The 17,988-nt window shown below is 33.9% G+C and overlaps 2 protein-coding genes and 1 long non-coding RNA gene across 4 annotated transcripts in view; 2 read left to right on the top strand and 1 right to left on the bottom strand.

The window, feature by feature from the left end:
• Positions 1–17,988, top strand: part of LOC126734031 (tetratricopeptide repeat protein 37) — an 89,613-nt gene that overhangs the window by 42,222 nt on the left and 29,403 nt on the right. The window contains exons 18-20 of one of the 2 annotated variants that reach the window (XM_050437543.1): positions 259–457; positions 880–1,068; positions 8,887–9,148. In XM_050437543.1, coding sequence (XP_050293500.1) covers positions 259–457; positions 880–1,068; positions 8,887–9,129 — 631 coding nt within the window. In that variant the 3' untranslated portion in view covers positions 9,130–9,148. Of the gene's footprint in view, positions 1–258; positions 458–879; positions 1,069–8,886; positions 9,149–17,988 lie in introns of those variants that run through there. The other variant, XM_050437544.1, reaches the window with a different exon arrangement.
• Positions 16,149–16,675, top strand: LOC126734044 (uncharacterized). Its single transcript, XR_007659931.1, has 3 exons — positions 16,149–16,392; positions 16,448–16,505; positions 16,585–16,675. It is a non-coding gene; the product is annotated as an uncharacterized LOC126734044 (long non-coding RNA).
• Positions 16,539–17,988, bottom strand: part of LOC126734030 (murinoglobulin-1-like) — a 53,127-nt gene continuing 51,677 nt past the window's right edge. Inside the window, exon 27 of the mRNA XM_050437542.1 lies at positions 16,539–16,725. Coding sequence (XP_050293499.1) covers positions 16,667–16,725 — 59 coding nt within the window. The 3' untranslated portion in view covers positions 16,539–16,666. The remainder of the gene's footprint in view (positions 16,726–17,988) is intronic.

Here is a 17,988-nt window from a genome sequence, read left to right as displayed (position 1 = left end):
GCGTAAGATTGGATATGAGAGCTCGGGCATTTTTCTCGGAGCCTTCCTTCACTTATATGTACTTAAATTAAGTATCCGACGTATTTCGACTCTTTGTATGTTCATATTCAGCGGTTTAAAAAGAACTTAGTAGTAGATATACTACATACTAAGTAATTAAACATGAAATGTTGGATTCTACTAGTTCCAAATAGAACAAAAGTGCCATTATCTAAAGAGTCGATCTTCTTAAAAATTTCAACGTAATTATTTTTTCAGTATCAATTTAAAACCGCCTTCGCCCTGGAGCCTTTACGCCACCTTCTCGTTATCGTTGCTGCATAACGATATGAAACTGGCCCAACTGGTACTGAAGGAACTGGTGAGCTACGAGAACCACGTGAAACTAAGCGAGGAGGATTTTACGGAATATATTTATCATTATTCCACCCTTCTGGCTTATGTTTACCTTTTACAGGTAAATTGACTAAATAACTAAATAATCCAGCTTTATTTAGAATCCTAAAAATTTGAACTCTTTTTTCACCATTTTCTCAAAAGTCTGTATAACTTGTAATTTTCTGGATGAAATATTCTGGACCCGGACATCAATTGTAAAGTGACTTTTAATTAATAAATATTTTTTTTGTTTTGTGCACTTAAGTTTCTTCAGTGCTTCTTATAAATAAAGCGCTTTTAATCCTTTTTGGTGTGAAATATCAAAATATTCATAATAATCCATCTTCAAGGCATTTTTCCATTACTATTCCAGTCTGATTAACCCTAATATCATCATATTTTCTCCTGAAGATGATTTAATATAACTGGGACGTCCACACATAACTAAACACGTTACGACTTCATTTTTTTAACTCCAACCAACTTTACGTTTATTTTTAGGACAACAAAAGGGATGCAGTGTGTGACTTAAGTAAACTCCTCCATAAACACCCGAATATCGGTTCGGTTTGGATAGTGCTGTCCCGTTTGATGCTCAGGATGGAGAAGGACAAAAACCGGTTGCAAGCCGGTGCGAAATGTGCCCGTAGCGGCTTGAAGTTGGGACAGAAAAATATGAACGTGTCGAAGGTATGAACTTTATATGTGGATGTATAGTTCAGTCAAAGATATACCGTTGACTTCTATTACCATAAATCAATTGGAGCATTAATTATTTTTAAAGGGGAGGTGATAAAGGGAACAGAGTCGACTTAAAATTAATAATTCTAAATGAAACTTACCAATTACAAAAAAATACACAAATTTATACATTATTATTTTAATAATATTACTTATTTTCTTCTCTAAGGTAAGGCAAAACTGCTGAAACGATATAGTTAAATAATATTTATTTATAAAAATATATAAGAGTAATTAATAATAAAATAGGAGCATAATACAGAATACAAAATACAACTATTTCTTACAAATTAAAACAGTTTCTTACTATTCTACCTTACTCTAAATTGAATTCTGCTGCACTGTCAGTATCATTCTCTAAACTTATTGTTCAATGCTGAACTTTGGTATTTATCCGCACATAAGAATTTTCTACCTTTAAAACATGTTGTATGGAGTTTTTCCAACTATCGGTTGTAATACTAGCTACTACACTTCTGATTAATTCCACTACAGAAGCATTTAATGTTGGGGACTTATTATTTCTTTGAATATTCAATTTTAATTGATGCTTCAATGGGACTAAAAACACAATAATATGGAGGTGGACTCAACACTGTATGCCCTTTTTTCATTGAGAGTTTATCGCACACACACTCTTTATTTATTTTAAAAGTTGTGAATACTTATAAAAGTTCTCGTTTTTTATACGTCTCTTCAAAATATATGAAGACTACAGGCGAAAAAGGATGAGGGTCACAAATCCAAAGTTTTGTGCAAAACAGATTTTAAATTTAAAAACCTTGTATTTTCTTATAGCTTAACTGTTTTTGGAAGATTTTTTTTTAAAAGATAGGCTTATGTATATGTTTTTACTAAAAGAGTTTAAAACTACTAATTTTTTAACATAAGCATCTAGAAAAAAATTTCATTATGTTTATGTACATAAAATCAGGAAAAAAAAGATGAAGGTCCAAAAATTTTGTATTCAGTTACATTTAAATTTTCAAAGTAAAGTTGAGCTTCGACACTACAAAAACGTTTTAAATCCTGCAGGTTTTGGTATTTCTTGGCATTGATGGGAATCCTGTTTTCATATTTGAAATTTGGAAGTTCAAATTGTCCTGAAGGTAGATCTTATATACCAACTATATTGTCTGCATTGTTTAATTTGCCTTTGGCTGCTTTTCCTTTTTTGGTAATTCCCAGTTTTTTTTTTGTAGGCACTACGACGCTTGAAATAAAGCCTCCATTGTACGAATCACGATGATCGATCATTCTGAGCTCTTCTTTTTTTATGAGCGGGTTCCAAGGGGACATTTTGTTACATAATAGTTTGTTAAATGATCAGTCCAGCTTCGAAAAATCTCTTGATCTTCACAGCTAACTACTTTAAAGGGACTTGGTTTAACGCGGGCATTTCAAATGTGATCATTCCAACCGAAAGGAAGTTCGACAAAAGCTTTGGAATTGATTAAGCCCATATTACGATCACATTCCATGTAGCTATGTCCTCTAATTGGAAAAACCATTTTTATACACTGAAGTCGGCCTACTTTTATGTACAATATAATGAAGCATTCGAAACAAAGTATAATTTTTATTCTGTCCACAACACGAATCACAAAAAATCACAAGTTCTTAAACTTCGGGATTCAAGTAATTGAGTATGCAATTAAACAGCATAGAAGCAACTTCGTCTCCTCCTTTTTTTGCGGCGGTTTCTGTGTACCTATAAAAAAATGCCTCACCACTGACTAAAACGTGAATATTAAATAAGTAGACCGATAACTGTCGTTTGTAGTATACGTCATTAGTGCGAATGTTTGGCAGTGGCAAGTTTTTTTGATAATCCATAGCAATAGCTTCAATATGGCGGTGTTGTTGAGCTCTTTTGCGGTCGGATTGTTTTCTTTGATAAAAAGCCTCTGCCTTCTTAAGGTGAAGTTGATTTGTCACATGTAATGTAGCAAGGTTTGAAGCCTGTCAAGGATCTGCAATTTTTGCTTTATATTCATCGCAACTGCTGCATGTGTCACTGCGCGGGTAACCGAAACTAATATTAAATTTGTTTACAAAGATAGAACGATATGACTCATATGAAATTGATCTAGTCGGATGTAATTCCTTAAACATTTGGAACATTTTCTTAACGTTTAACTTCTCTGGTAGGTAGGTTTTTTTCGACTTGTGAAGGGTATAGTGTGACTGTCTACCTTTAAATGATCGAATATGAGCAAAGACAGCATTAGTGGTTTCTTGGTGTAACTTGTTTGATCGATTGGACTGTCGCCCACGACCATCTTCACCAACATGTCCGTTTTTAACAAGCTTTAGCTGGATGTTTTAAATGCGCTTCGCTGATATTCCATGTAACGACAGCATTGCCTTGTAGCAAACAGGAATCTCTTTGGCTCCATTATCTCGCATTACTGGAACCTTGAAAGAAATTACTGTAAAACAAGTAATGAGCTAGAACAATAATACAACTTACCTTATATTTGTAGGAGAATGAGTGATAAACTACATCTTCATCGTTTAGCTTTTCTTTGGCGCCGTCTTTTAACTGGCTCATGCGAAATGAGACCTGCCAAGTATAAGGTCTGCTCATTATAGGATTTTATTTCATTAAAGTTTTTAATAATCGCCAAACGGTCTTGATCACCAATTACTTCAAAACATTTTAACCTTGAACAATTACAACTGCTACCAGTTTCATGTGTTTGCAATCTTAGTTTTTTTGACGAGTCAAAAACGCGACCTAATTTTGGCCTTTTTTTAGTAACGCTTGAAGATTCACACTCAGTCATCTTAAAAATTCCGTGAAAAACACGTGAAGCAGACAAAAACTCGCGAGTCACATTACCGCACTTAAAAGCAAAAGCAAACTGCTTCCTGTTGACGCGCGAAAATTTTTGGACTCTCATCCGTTTTGTATAAATCGAGTGGACCATCATCTTTTTTCCCCTGTATGGCATATACCAAAACGCACTTTATATGGTCATCTCATTTGTTTTCCTCGGTACGGTATAATAGACGTAAAATACTTGATTTTTTCCGCGATTTGGCGTGTCTATCTCAATTTTTCGTTTTTTGGAGCCTCATCCTTTTTCCCCTGTGGTCTTCATATGTTTTTGTCTATCATAAAATTTTGAATTTCTACTTTAGTATTAGTAGAACAACATAATTTGACTACTTAACGACTGTGGTGACTGACATTAACTATAACAATAACACTATTTTTTTGAATATTTTTAAAAAGCCGATATGCACACTAATTTTCAAAAAGTTGAGTCTTAGAGTGAATCCAGGGAAGAATCTGCATGTATTATTGTTATCCTCTTCCCTTTATTTGAGGGTGCTTTGGTATTACATTAACAGTAGGTATAATAATTACAGACCTAACATCGCAAGTTTTAATTCCAATATTTACATTTTTTGCCATTAGTCGTACCTAAGGTAGAGGGGAGTAAAATGATCCCTGCGGGTTGAAATGATCCCGCAATTTAAAAGTTCCAATTTTATGCAAAATAAGCGTAATATTGGCAACAATGTTCTAGGCGAAGAGGTTATAAATAGACCATTGCGATTCAGTTCGAATCCAACAATTGCTACGTGAACTTGTGTTTTTTACGTTTATAATATAAGGTAAGGTATTTGTTTTGTTTTATTTATTTTTTTAACAATGTGACTGATACATCTTCTTCTTACGTTGTTTTGTTGAGGAAGGGATGCTGAGTTGATTTGTGGTTTTTGTTTTCAATTAATATATGTCAATTAATTTTCATTTAACAAATGGTACTGCATGTCACTTTGGGGTAAAACGATCCTCTAAGCGTGGGGCAAAACGATCCCGCTTTAAAAAGGGGATCATTTTACCCCCTAGCTCTTACCAAATTGTTGTAAATCGTAATTTTTATTTACAAACTCATTTTACGTCGTATTGTTACAGGATGCCACGAACATATAAGCGAATAACCAATAGGCAAACTTGGGATGCTGAGCACATGAAAAATGCCATAGCAGAAGTTAAGCAAGGAATGCCTGTGAAAACCGCTGCCCGACGTACCAAGAATGTCGCTTAAACGGCGTGTAATGGACAAAAATAAGGTAGCAAAGCTAGAGATCAAGTCACTTGGGAGCTGCCACCCTGTATTTTCGCCGGAACAAGAGCAAGAGTTAGTAACTCATATCCTAGATTTTGAAAGCAGGATGTATGGACTCACAACTCGTGATTTGCGACAACTTGCTGAAAAGAACAAAATTCCCCACAAGTTTTCTCAGGTAGAAAAAGCTGCTGGTAAAGATTGGTTAAGCGGTTTTAGAAGAAGACATCCAGAGATTTCCTTGAGGTGTCCTGAAGCGACGTCAGCTGCTAGGGCAAGAGCCTTTAATAAACCAGTTGTGACAAAGTTCTTCAATTTGTTGAAAGAGATTTACTCTAGAAATACTAATAATTATGCGCCTCACCGAATTTTTAACGTAGGCGAGACTTCGATTTCTACTGTTCCTGGGCGAAACTCAAGAATATTGGTACGAAAAGGTTCCAAACAAGTGGCAAGGGTAAAATCAGCGGAGCGTGGGGTTTCGACAACCAGGGCCGTATCTGGACCAAAATTTTGGGGGGGGGTTAGGCCAGTGACATTTGAGATATTAGGGATAAAAAAAACTTTAATTTATAAATAGGTTTTACTAAAAGAAGATACCAGTTTAAACTAAAAAACACATTTAACAGCGTTAAAATTTTAAAAATAGTAATTATAATAACAACTGAATATTTCTTTGCTTTTCCCTCGCAAAACGATTTAAGACCTCTGCGGTATCAATTATAATATTTCTATGCACGCTTAAAAGGGCAAGTCCTGTTAGCCGCTCCTCGACCAGTTGAATTACGCAAATAGTCTTTTAAACGCCTTAGCGATGAAAATGATCGTTCTGATGAGGCTGTAGATACAGGTAACGTAGCCAGAATTTGCAACAGAGTATGAATATTGGGAAACAAAGATGGATTACATGCTGATAATGCATCAAGAGCATTTTTTGGCCTTTCTGCTTGAGGCAGCTTAATCCATTTTTGTTTCCACAACTGTAGTTCTGCAGATAACGTATCTAGGTCCAAAAATTCCTCATATGGTAACAAGTCTTCCATTTTTACTATGTGTGCTTCGCACATATTTGGTACTAGAAAATATTACAATGAAAGTGATTTTTCGTGATTTGCAAATCTTGCAGATTTTCATCAGTTCTTTTATAAATTGATCAAAAAAAGGAATTGCAACTGTGATTCGAAAATACTCCTCTGCAGTAGCTACCATGGCATTAGAACGATTCTGCTGTCGTGAAACTATTCTAGGTATTTTTATGCATTCTTCATCATCTATAGACTTTATAATAGCTTCAGATTTTTTACAAATATTTTTGAATTCTTGATCTATATTCAGTCTCATATTCCTGACCTGACTAATAACAGTATTCACATGCTCAACAGCGCTAAATAGATCAAAATCCACAGTCTGGAGAATTCTGCATAACGGTAGAGTAAAAGCAAATAAAGTGGACTTACATGTGGATTAACATACTGATAATAAACTCACTGGTCATAGGTCGAAGGAACTGCAAGGCTTTTGAAGAAGTTTCGATGTCTCTTACTTGTTTTAGTTCTTCTAATGTTTCAATAATGGGTTTAAAAACTTCAGTAAACCTAATTAGTCCATCATGATTTTCCACCCACCGAGTTTCACACATGGATGTTAACTTACTCCATTTACTATTTGGAACATGTTCTTTAATTTTATTTTTTAATATCTCAGTGTGCATAGCTGATTTTTATAAAATTTGCAATAGATTTTATTGTTCCAATACAATTTCTGATATTCTGAACCTTACAGGAATGGGCAAGAGCTAAATTTAAAGAATGAGCACTACAGTGCACATATATTGCTGCTGGATATTTTTCTCTAATTATAGCCTGGACACCTTTAAAACTTTAAAAAGTAAATTAAAAAAAAAAGAGTTATAGTTACCAGTCGTTTCAATGTTATTTTACGTTATAAGATTTTCGGGGAGGGTTTGAACCCCCAAAACCCCCCCTAGATACGGCCCTGTCGACAACAGCGGTGGTTTGTGTATCAGCTGCTGGAAGTTTTGTCCCACCGATGCTTATTTTTAGTAGAAAGCGAATGAAGGCCGAACTAACAGATGGAGCTCCTCCGGGTACCATTTTTGCGTGTAATGAAAGTGGTTGGATGCGTACGGATGTTTTTAAGCAGTGGTTTACTCACTTCGTATCTTTCGTCAATCCGAGTAAGGATGCGCCAGTGTTACTTATATTAGATGGACATTTATCGCACACAAGAAATCTCGATGTTATTTTAAGTGCCAGAGAAAACTTTGTAACCATCTTGTGTTTACCTCCACACTGTACTCACAAGCTGCAGCCGTTGGACGTTGCTGTTACGGGTCCCCTTAGTGTTTATTTAGACCAAGCATTGGAAAAATGTTTAAACCATCATCCTGGTAGAACCGTGACGGTGTTTCAAATAAGTCAAATATTTTGCGAAGGCTACTTAAAGGCTTGCATACCATCAAATGAGATAAACGGGTTTCGTAAAACTGGCATATTTCCATTTGACTCGGAGGTTTTTTCAGATGTTGACTTTTTGGCCGCTGAAGTAACCGATCAAATACCTAGTGAGACTGATGAAACTGTAGAAGATGTGGCATCAGGTTCCAATCCACCCATTGACAGATATTATATCCAATATAGCTTCTGATAATGATGCTAGTGATTCAAACGATCCGTACTTGAATCCTGAGCCTGGGCCCAGCTCAAAACGAGATGAACAAATAAATTCATCTTTTTCAGTGACACCACAAGAATGTCAACCATTTCCAAAAATTCAAGGCAAGAGAAACACAAGAAAGAGAACGTCTTGTGGAAGTGCAGTCTTGACCAGCACGCCATACAAAACTGCGCTTGAAGAAAGTATCAAGAAAAAGGAAGTAAAAGAAAACACAATTAAAAGAAAAAAGAGAAATGACAAGAAGACACTAAAGCAGAAGACGCCGAAAAATGGAAATAAAATAAAAGAAAGCCTTTCCAACTCTTCGGATTCGGAAGACGAGACAAATCCAACTTGTCTTTACTGCTGTGAAGAATATTTTACATCAGTTGATGGTTGGATTCAATGCAAAAAGTGTTTAGAATGGGCTCACGAATTGTGTGCGGGTGTTGAAGAAGATGAGGATGAATTTATTTGCGAACATTGCTCCGATGTTCCTTTAGCACTAGCAAAAGTTCAGAGAAAGCTTAGGTTTTAAATACAGTTTATCTCGGTATTATACTGTCAGAGTATTTTTTTTTAAGTTTTCTGTAGAAGGGATCGTTTTACCCCCAATACGCGGGTAAAATGATCCCTTTGCGACTTTTATGATTTTGTTAAATTTTTAAAAAGTAAATAATTTTTTTTTGTTAAAAGTGTGGTTTTATTAAGAGAAATTACTCTTTTATAGGCCTATTCTATCAAACTGAAGTTTAAAGAAAATATTTTCCCATTTTAAAGTATTTTTTTCTTAGGGGGATCATTTTACCCCCCTCTCCCCTACTTAATATTTTGCAAAGGTTTAAAAAAATTATAAATATAAATTTTTTAATCCGGTTTCGTCCACAAATGTGATAACTTTGGGTCTTCTTATAACCCAACAGATAATTAGAGGCTTTATTGCGGTCAAAAAATCAACGATATATCTTTGAGTGAACTATCCATTTTTAAAAAAAAAATATTTTAGGTTATGTGTTTGGCGGCGTTGGCCACCCAAAGGGCGGGAGATTTAAAACAAGCCGCGAAGTTTGCCCAAAAGGCCATTCATTACTCTCCTCACTTATCTGATGGTTGGGTTACGTTAATACCTCTGCTGATTGACTGCGAAAGGGTCCCAAGTGATTTCGTTAAAGGTCTTTTAGGTTATTTTGTTAAGATTAATTGTCCGGCAAGTGTTTTAAGTTGGGCAAAGAGTATCATAGGAGCATAATTAAAAAGCTGTGAAGAGAGTTAAACATTTATTTTTTCCCTATTTCCTTTATCCCATTCATAACCAAGAGGATAGAAATATGATAAGAAATGTATAGAATGGATATCTCAAATGCAGGTCTGCCCTCTTGGTGGTGAATGGACTGAAAAGCCAAGACTGCCTCTCATTATCGTGTGAAAGAAGTTACATGTAACTTAGTTGAAAACAAGGCTTGTTTAAGTTTTTATTTTATGGTTCAAAACGTAGATACTAACTCGCTTATTTACATATTAGTTTTAAGCACATGAATGCTTAACAACTACCTTCCAAGTCAACTGAAAGGGAGTTTAAATGCCTGGAAGTTGTGTTTAATAAACTTAAGAGATTTAGATGTTACTTCCAGCTACTTTAATATTTAAAAATTGCCTCTGCCAATTGTTGCCAAAAAAAGTTGCCATTGTGAAATTACTTAAGTGCCTCACTGTCTTAAACACCTGAAAGCAGTTTTGCAGTTTTCCAAAAAGATTGTTTGAATGCTTCTGAGTAGTCTTTAACTAACTTAAGAGCTACATTGCCTTAAATGCAAGAAACATTTTTTTCTGGCTTAAGCATTTTTTATAGATTGTCTTTGGTGTAAAGTTGTTAAAATTAATGCAAGCATTTTGAAAGTAATCGCTTATTCCAGGATTTTGAGGTAATTTATATTACTTCCAGATTCCACAAACTTAATTGCTTAGAAATAGCCCCTCAGGTCACTTAAGCAATAACTGTCTCATTATCTTAAACACCTAAAAGACTTCAATATCTTGTATTTGATTAACTTATGAGCCAGGCACTCAAATGCTTAAAAACTGCTCTTCAAATTACTTAGGATCCAGGAATAAGTAAGTAATAGCAGATATCAGAAACTCGCTAAGGTGTTTTTTTTGTGTAGTAAATTAGTTATTTTTAACTCGAGTATGAAATTTCTTAATTGTTTGGCCAAACGGATTGCTTGACAGGCTCGAATTTCATAATATTTTCGCTAAATAAGAAAAATTGTTAAATATTCCACATAAGGTGCCAAAACGCCATTGGCGGCTCGTATGCATTCAATCAATTTTATTGACTCTATGACTGAGCTATGAATTGATATTTAGAAAATGATCACTAAACATTCGTTCAGGAAGTCAGGTTTCGGAATCCTTGTTTGTTTTCCAACTACTCGGAATCATTTATAATCTTCCATGGGCTTTATTCAAAATACTGTAAAAATTATTCAAAGTACTCGATGTCATTTTTCCAAGCGTTGAAAGTCATGTGGTTACCAGGAAATCGGAATAAAATTTTCATTTTATTGTTTGTTTTTTGGGTATATTAGTCTTTTATGTTTTCCAGCTTACAGGAACATTAAATGAGTTGTTCAATTTATTTAAGTTTTTTTTTGAATAATTTGTTATATTTTTCAGACTTTTGAAGTAGTTTTTTGTTTTCCAGGCATTGGTGGACATTTTAATTTCTTGTTTAGGATTTCGACAAATTTTCCATTTTAATCCAGATATTCGACATTATTTTGTTTGTGTTCCAGGTATTTAGATATGAGCTTTTTGTCCCAAAAATAATGTTCAACTTCCAAGGCAAATTTCTTAATTTTTTATATTTTTTTTAGGATAATAGGTATTCAATGATTTTACTTTAGATCAAAAGAATCTATGATTCAATTTTCAAGTCTCGTATCTCTCTTGGTTGTCGAGATATGAGCCTTTTGTCCATAAGATATCCATCTTTTTGGGCAAAAAGCAAAGGTCAAATTCCAAGGCAAATTTTTTTCATCCTTAATTTTTTTCCGAAAAAATCCTGATATAGGTATTCAATGATTTTACGAGAAGAATCTGTGTTGCGTTTTCCAAGTCTCTATCTTTCTTGATTGCTGAAATATGAGCATTTTGTCCCTAAAATATCGATCTTTTTTTAAAAAGATTGCTCAACTTCCAAGGCAAATTTCTTAACTTTTTGTTTTTTTTTTAATAATCCTAAAATAGGTATTCAATGATTTTACGAGAAGAATCTATGGTTCAATTTTTAAGTTTTTATCTCTCTTGGTTGCAAGGATATGAGCATTTGGTCCCTAAGATCTCAATTTTTTTCCAAAAAAAAAAATGCTCAACTTCCAAGGCAAATTTTTAATTTTTTTTTTTGGGAAAATACTAAAATATGTATTCAATGATTTTACTTTAAATCAGAAGAATCTATGATTCAATTTTCAAGTCTCTATCTTTCTTGGTGGCTGAAATATGAGCATTTTGTCTCTAAAATATCGATCTTTAAAAAACAAAAATACACAACTTCGGAGGCAAATTTCTTCATTTTCATTTTTTTTTCCGAAAAAATCCTGAAATAGGTATCCAATAATTTTACGAGAAGAAGCTATGGTCCAATTTTCGAGTCTCCATCTATCATATCTGCAAGGATATGAGCATTTTGTCCCAAAGAACTCAAATTTAAAAAAAAACTTCCAAGATAAATTTCTTCAATTTTTATTTTCTTTTGGAAAAATCCTAAAATAGGTAACCACTGATTTTACGAGAAGAACCTATAGTTCAATTTTCAAGTCTCTGTCTCTCTTAATTGGCGAAATATGAGCATTTTGTCTTTAGGTTATTGATCTTTTTCGATGAAAAATGATCAACTTCCAAGGCAAATTTCTTAATTTTTAATTTTTTTTCGGAAAAATCCTAAAATAGGTATCCAATAATTTTACGAGAAGAACCTATAGTTCAATTTTCAAGTCTCTGTCTCTCTTAGTTTCCGAGATATGAGCATTTTGTCCTTAAGATATCGATCTTTTTCGAAAAAAAAAATGCTCAACTTTGCAGGCAAATTTCTTTATTTTCAAGTTTTTTTCTGCAGAAATCCTGAAATAGGTATCCAATGGTTTTACAAGAAGAATCTATGGTTCATTTTTCAAGTCTCTGTCTCTCTTGGTTGCCGAGATATGAGCATTTTGCCCCTAAGATATCGATCTCTTTCGAAAAAAAAATTATCAACTTCCAAGGCAAATTTCGTCATTTTCATTTTATTTTCTGAAAAAATCCTGAATCAGGTAGGGGAGACCGAGGATACATGGGGACAAATTTGATTAAATGATCTCTAACTTTTTTTCGAAGAAATCTCTATCCATAAGGTTTTATTAATGTAATAAACAAACTTTTGTCATAATATATTACTACATAGCCTTATCCAAATAAATTTAAAAATATTTTTAAACCGGGATCAAAAATTTTTGGTCATTTGTCCAATGTATCCCCTGCTTTGGGGTAATAATGGACGTGATATGGGGATATTTTGGACATTCATTTACTAATAAAGACAAAAAGTCTTAGAGTAAATATTTATTTAGGAAGCAACAAATTTTCAACTTTTATTTAAGTTAAACTAAATTCTGTCAAATCTGCGTTGAAATAAATCGAATCTTTGAAACGAGGACGCCTGTCTTCAATACCTTTTGGAAGCACAGCTATTACTTCTCCGAATGTTACAAAAGAAGATTCTTCTTCTGTAATTTTGAAGCGATTTGATGGAATCATTCTTTTAAAAAATCGAACCTGAAATCCGTCGAAAAGTTTTCGTTCTACCCGAGCAACATAATTTCTGCCAGAAAATGGAGTTTTTCCCGGAACTTTGACAACAATGAAACCGCCTTTTTCTACATCGTGGGTATCCTGAACTGTCTCTTCTTCTTCCTCCCACTCTGAGGAGGAATTTTTTTGTTAGTTCTTCATTTATCTCTTCATCACTACAGTCACTTTCTACTAGAACTTTTCTCTTAATCTCCTTAACCTTTTTTGGAGGAGGCTTCTTTCTTGCCAATAATTCTTCTTTTTCTGGAGTGTCAGTAACTATCATACATTTTTCTCGTTTTCTTCCTTTTCTCATAGGTTTTCGGGGTTTCGCCTCTGGATAAGGACTTATTTTGTCTGGTGTAATAAAGTTAGATATATTTAAAGGACTTTTAGCAGTCCCAGAAACGCTAGTGCTAGGAATTGAGGTTTCATCGGCAGCGCGATTTCCGTCAGTGGCTGGAATTAGGTTTTCTGTTTCGGCGAAAATACAGCTTCTACCAGATTGATTGGTAATGACATCTGGAGCAGGTCGATCTGAAACTGACGAACACAAAAACTCGTGTTCTTGAAATATGTCCCGATCAAAAGGAAAAATTCCACTTTTACGAAAACCAGACTTTATATTTTCTGGTGTAGCAGCACGATTCCAGGCCTTTGAGCATAGCTCCGCAAGTGAGTAAATAGAAAGAGTTTCATTTGGATGAGTCATCATCCAAGAATTGGCAGCTTCGGAAAAATATGTCTTGAAAGTATCTTTAAAATGGGATTCATGGTCATCCAATATCAGTAACACGGGGTTATTTTTACTACATCTGATATTTCGTTGGAAAAACTGAAGAACTTTAATAACATTATCTGTTGTCATCCAGCCAGATTTATTCACAAGACCCATAGATCCTTGCATAGCTCCAGACATCATGCGGTGCTCGTCAAAACGTATTCTGGGAAAAATCCATACTGGTGGTAATGCATTTCCATTTGCACAAATTATTCCAACTTGGGTTACTAGCTCACCGCGTTCTCTAGATTTTACTTGCCCTATTTGCTTTTCTCCCTTTTTTCCTACAATTTTTTCAACAGGCGGTACTGTAGTAACCCCTGTTTCGTCTAAATTAAAAATTTGGCTTGCCTCATAGTTAGGCCGGCTGTAAACAGTTTTGAGCTTGCCAAAGAATTCCCCAACAACTGTTTTGTTAAACGCCGTCATACGAGCAAGAGATGTTGCTTCCTGTTTTCGAATTGAGAGTTCTGGATTTCTCCTCAAAAAACCGGCAATCCACTCCTCGCCAGCCATTGCTTGTGTTGCCCAAGAATCCGGGATTAAAAGCTTATTTCGAGACGCAAACTGAAATGCTAGTTGTCTAGTTTTTTTTGGAGTTAATCCATAGAACATAGATGAACATTTGAGTAAATATTCAGCTAATGCTTGTTCGATTTCTGGAGAAAAAATTTGACGATGTTTAAAATTTGGTTTTAAAGATATATTTTCTATCCCCTGTTCTCTAGGCCTTTTCACATAAATAGCTAAACGAGACTTAGTAACATTATACCTCTCCGAAACTTTTCGCAAGCTACCAATATTATTTAAGACATCCTCTACAGCTCTTCTTAGATCTCCTTCAGGGTATTCCCTGTCGGTTTTTTTTTATATTCTCTCACCATCTGAAATAAAAAAAAAATAAAAAAAATAAAAACATTCTGGGGATACAATGGACAATAGGGGATACTATGGACATCCGTCCATTGTATCCCCCATTGACCCTATAGTAAAATTATTCTTTTTCCTAGAAAACTAAACAAGCAATTTCAATTATTTATTTCTTATAACCATATTCTATAATGCACATCACCACTAAAATAATTAGATATTAAAAAGTGTTGCATAGAAAATAATAAATGGTTACATTACTTACCGTAAAAGTTACAAACAGACTGGCTGAAACAGGAAAATATCGATAAAAATAACCACACTCAATGCTTGCTACCTTGCGAATGCCAAACGATTGTTCGGTAGTTATTGCATTAATTTACCATATGAGGGCGCTTCAAATACATATTAAGCGGGAGTTTTAAACATGTCCATTCTATCCTGGTGTCCATTGTATCCTCGGTCTCCCCTACCTATCCAATGAATTTAGGAGAAGAGCCTATGGTTCAATTTTCAAGTCTCTGTCTCGCTTGGTTGCCGAGATATGAGCATTCTGCCCCTAAGATATCGATCTCTTTTGAAAAAAACAATTATCAACTTCCAAGGCAAATTTCTTTATTATTATTTTTTTTTTGAAAAATCTTGAAATAGGTATTCAATGATTTTCCGGAATGAACCTATGGTTTAATTTTTGAACCTTTTTTTTTTGGTTGTAGAGATATGAGCATTTTGTGAATTAATGAATGCATGCTCAACTTCCAAGGCAAATTTCTTCATTTTGAATTTTTTTTTGGTCAAATCCTGAAATAGGTATCCAATGATTTTACGAGAAAAATCTATGATTCAATTTTTATATCTCGATCTCTCTTGCTTGCATAGATATGAGCATTTCATCTTCCAGGAATTCCAAATAATTTTTCACAACCAATTTTATTTAATTCCAGTTAATACCATTAATTCCATTTAATACCATTCCAGGTTTCTGAAATAAATCTTTCTTCTAGAATTTTAAATAATTTTTCTTTTATTCCGGATATTCTAAGTTATATTTCGTGTTCTTCAGGGATTTATAAAAAAATATTAATTCCCGATATTCGACGTCTTTTTTATGTCTTCATATTTGAAATAATTTTTTGTACTTTCCAGGGTTTTCAAATAATTTTCTATTTTATTCCATATATTCGAAGTCATTTTGTAGGTCTTCCAGGCATCTGGAATATTCTTTTACTTTATGCTAAGATTTCGGAACAATTATTTACCTTACAGTAAATAATGTTTTATGATTCCAGGCCCTTGGAATATTCTCTTGTCTTTTAGCCAATTGACGGAATTTTTAATGTTTTTTAGGAATTTCAAAAAAAAAATTATTCCAGGATTTTAAGGTCAATATATTTCTGCCAGAAACTTCAACAAAGCTCCTTTCATTTCACGCAATCTGCGTTCTTTTTCATGTTCTCTGAAGATTTAAAAAAAAATTATTTCGGTTAGTTGGACGCCTTTTTTATGTCTTTCAATATTTTCAAATGATTTTCCATTTTATTTCAGATATTCGGAGCCATTTTGTACGTTCCTTGACATAATTTAATTAGCCATTTCAGGTTTTTGGAATAAATCTACTTAAAAAAAAGGATTGATTTCCTTAAAAAAAAAACATGTAAATTCATCAAAAAGTGAAAAATTTACGTAAGAATTTCTTGAATTCAAATAACGCATTTCGGCTGGTTAGACACCATCAGGTTCAAAGATCCAAAAAACGATGAAGAATTTCAAATGGAATATGGTGCGCCTATGGGTAGGCAGGCGTTTATCCAAGTTAACTTTTGTCGTGTGACTGTTATATACTTAAAATAAACAAAAACTAAAAACTTTATTAGTATCGCGACGACTTAAGTCAATACACTTAACATTCAAGGTCCGTCAGTCCTCTAAAGTATTCGCCCGGTGAAAACAATGTTATTTAAACTATTAATAAACAGTTTATTAATATTTTCTTCTTTTGTGGCGTCGCAGGATTGTATTACCTACGGATTAACAGTAACTAAATAAATAAATAATTCAATTTTGTTTTTGTTAAATATCAATTTTCTAGTGTTCCCTTGAAATTCCCTGCTGCGGTGGCTGTTGCCTCAACGGACGATGCAAGGACAGTAAGTAATTCTTCACGAAATCAAACTCGGATCTTCGCATAAACAAGAATTTATTTGTTGCAATTTAAATACATTTCAGCTTATCTGGATTGCAAACAGCCGCTGGCGGAAGACCCCTGTAGGAACCGATTTTGCCCCCAGGGTCAGGTGTGCGCATCCTATCAACCCCCGGGTTGTAAGGGGTGCGGCCCCCTAACTGAATGCCGTGCCCTCTCGGTGCCTGAGGAGTTAAAAAAGAACGAAACTTTCACGCACGTGCATTTGTTTAGCTCGTCTGGGGATCGGGTTACGGTAGGGTGGTTTTTGGTAGGTGTTGGGTTGGTATGGGGTGTTATGAATAGAGTTTAGGATCTTAAATTGAATATAAACATATTATTTAAAAAAAAATATGTTTTACTTATTAAAACTAGGCAAGTTGGATATTTATAATTCTAGGCGGCTGAACATTTTTTGTGAATTTTAGGCAGTTGGGTGCTTTTAATATTTTCTAGGCACTAACTCTTTATATTTTTTCAACAAATTCCTGTCAATTTCGTGTTTTATGATAATTGGCAACTGAAAATTTATTTATAGGCAGAGAACAAAAATACAAAACGTAAATCATGCCCATTTATTTAAAATTTTCGTAACTTAATTGTTAAAATTTAATATATCGACACAAATTATGTAAAAAGGTTTGTCATGTTCAAGTTATATATAAAAAATATTCATAAAGTCCAGTTCAGAGATCTATTTAGGCCAGTAAAACTAAGGTGTTTACATGGGGTAACCCGGAACAAATTTGAGACAAGCTGAAACTTTCAGGATATCTTCTTTAGATGGTCGACAGTGTTTCCTTAAAAATCGCACTAAATCGCATGGGTCGTACTCGCCCAATCGGACTTTAAACTAAAAAATCGTATTTTTTTTAATTTCTTTGAAAATATCTCAAAAATTATAAACTATTTAAAAATTTTATGAGAGAGGAAATTTGTTGCCAATAAGAATAGCTACAAAACCGCTTTTTGTTTTTCAAAATCGCCTTAAAAACAAAGAACTTATGGGCCTTTAAATATTAGGCCATTACGGCTTGAGCTGCAATTATATCTAAAAATTATAGTATGAACTCTCTCATTATCCTAGCAGTATTTTTGACGAGGTTTCTATGAGGAAAAATACCAAATCTTCACTAAATTCCTATTTTGAGAGCAAAGCCAATCCAATTACTAAATTTCAGAGGGGCAAAAGATCTTTGTTATTGACGGTGGATTTTTACTAAGAAAAGTTATCTGGGATTCGAATGTATTGTACAAGGACATTTTGGACCAATATGTCAAATACGTTAAGTACCATTATACATGTGAGGGTAAAAATAGATGTATAATATTATTAGATGGATATTCTAGTGATCCTCTAAACACTAAATATACTGAACATCAGCGCAGATCTAAAAATATCGGACACGAAATTATGTTTAATCCTGAAAATACGGTAAACACAAGTC

Source organism: Anthonomus grandis, chromosome 3, assembly GCF_022605725.1.
Source record: "Anthonomus grandis grandis chromosome 3, icAntGran1.3, whole genome shotgun sequence".
Classification (NCBI taxonomy): Eukaryota; Metazoa; Arthropoda; class Insecta; order Coleoptera; family Curculionidae; genus Anthonomus; species Anthonomus grandis.
This window is presented reverse-complemented; position numbering and strand designations above follow the sequence as displayed.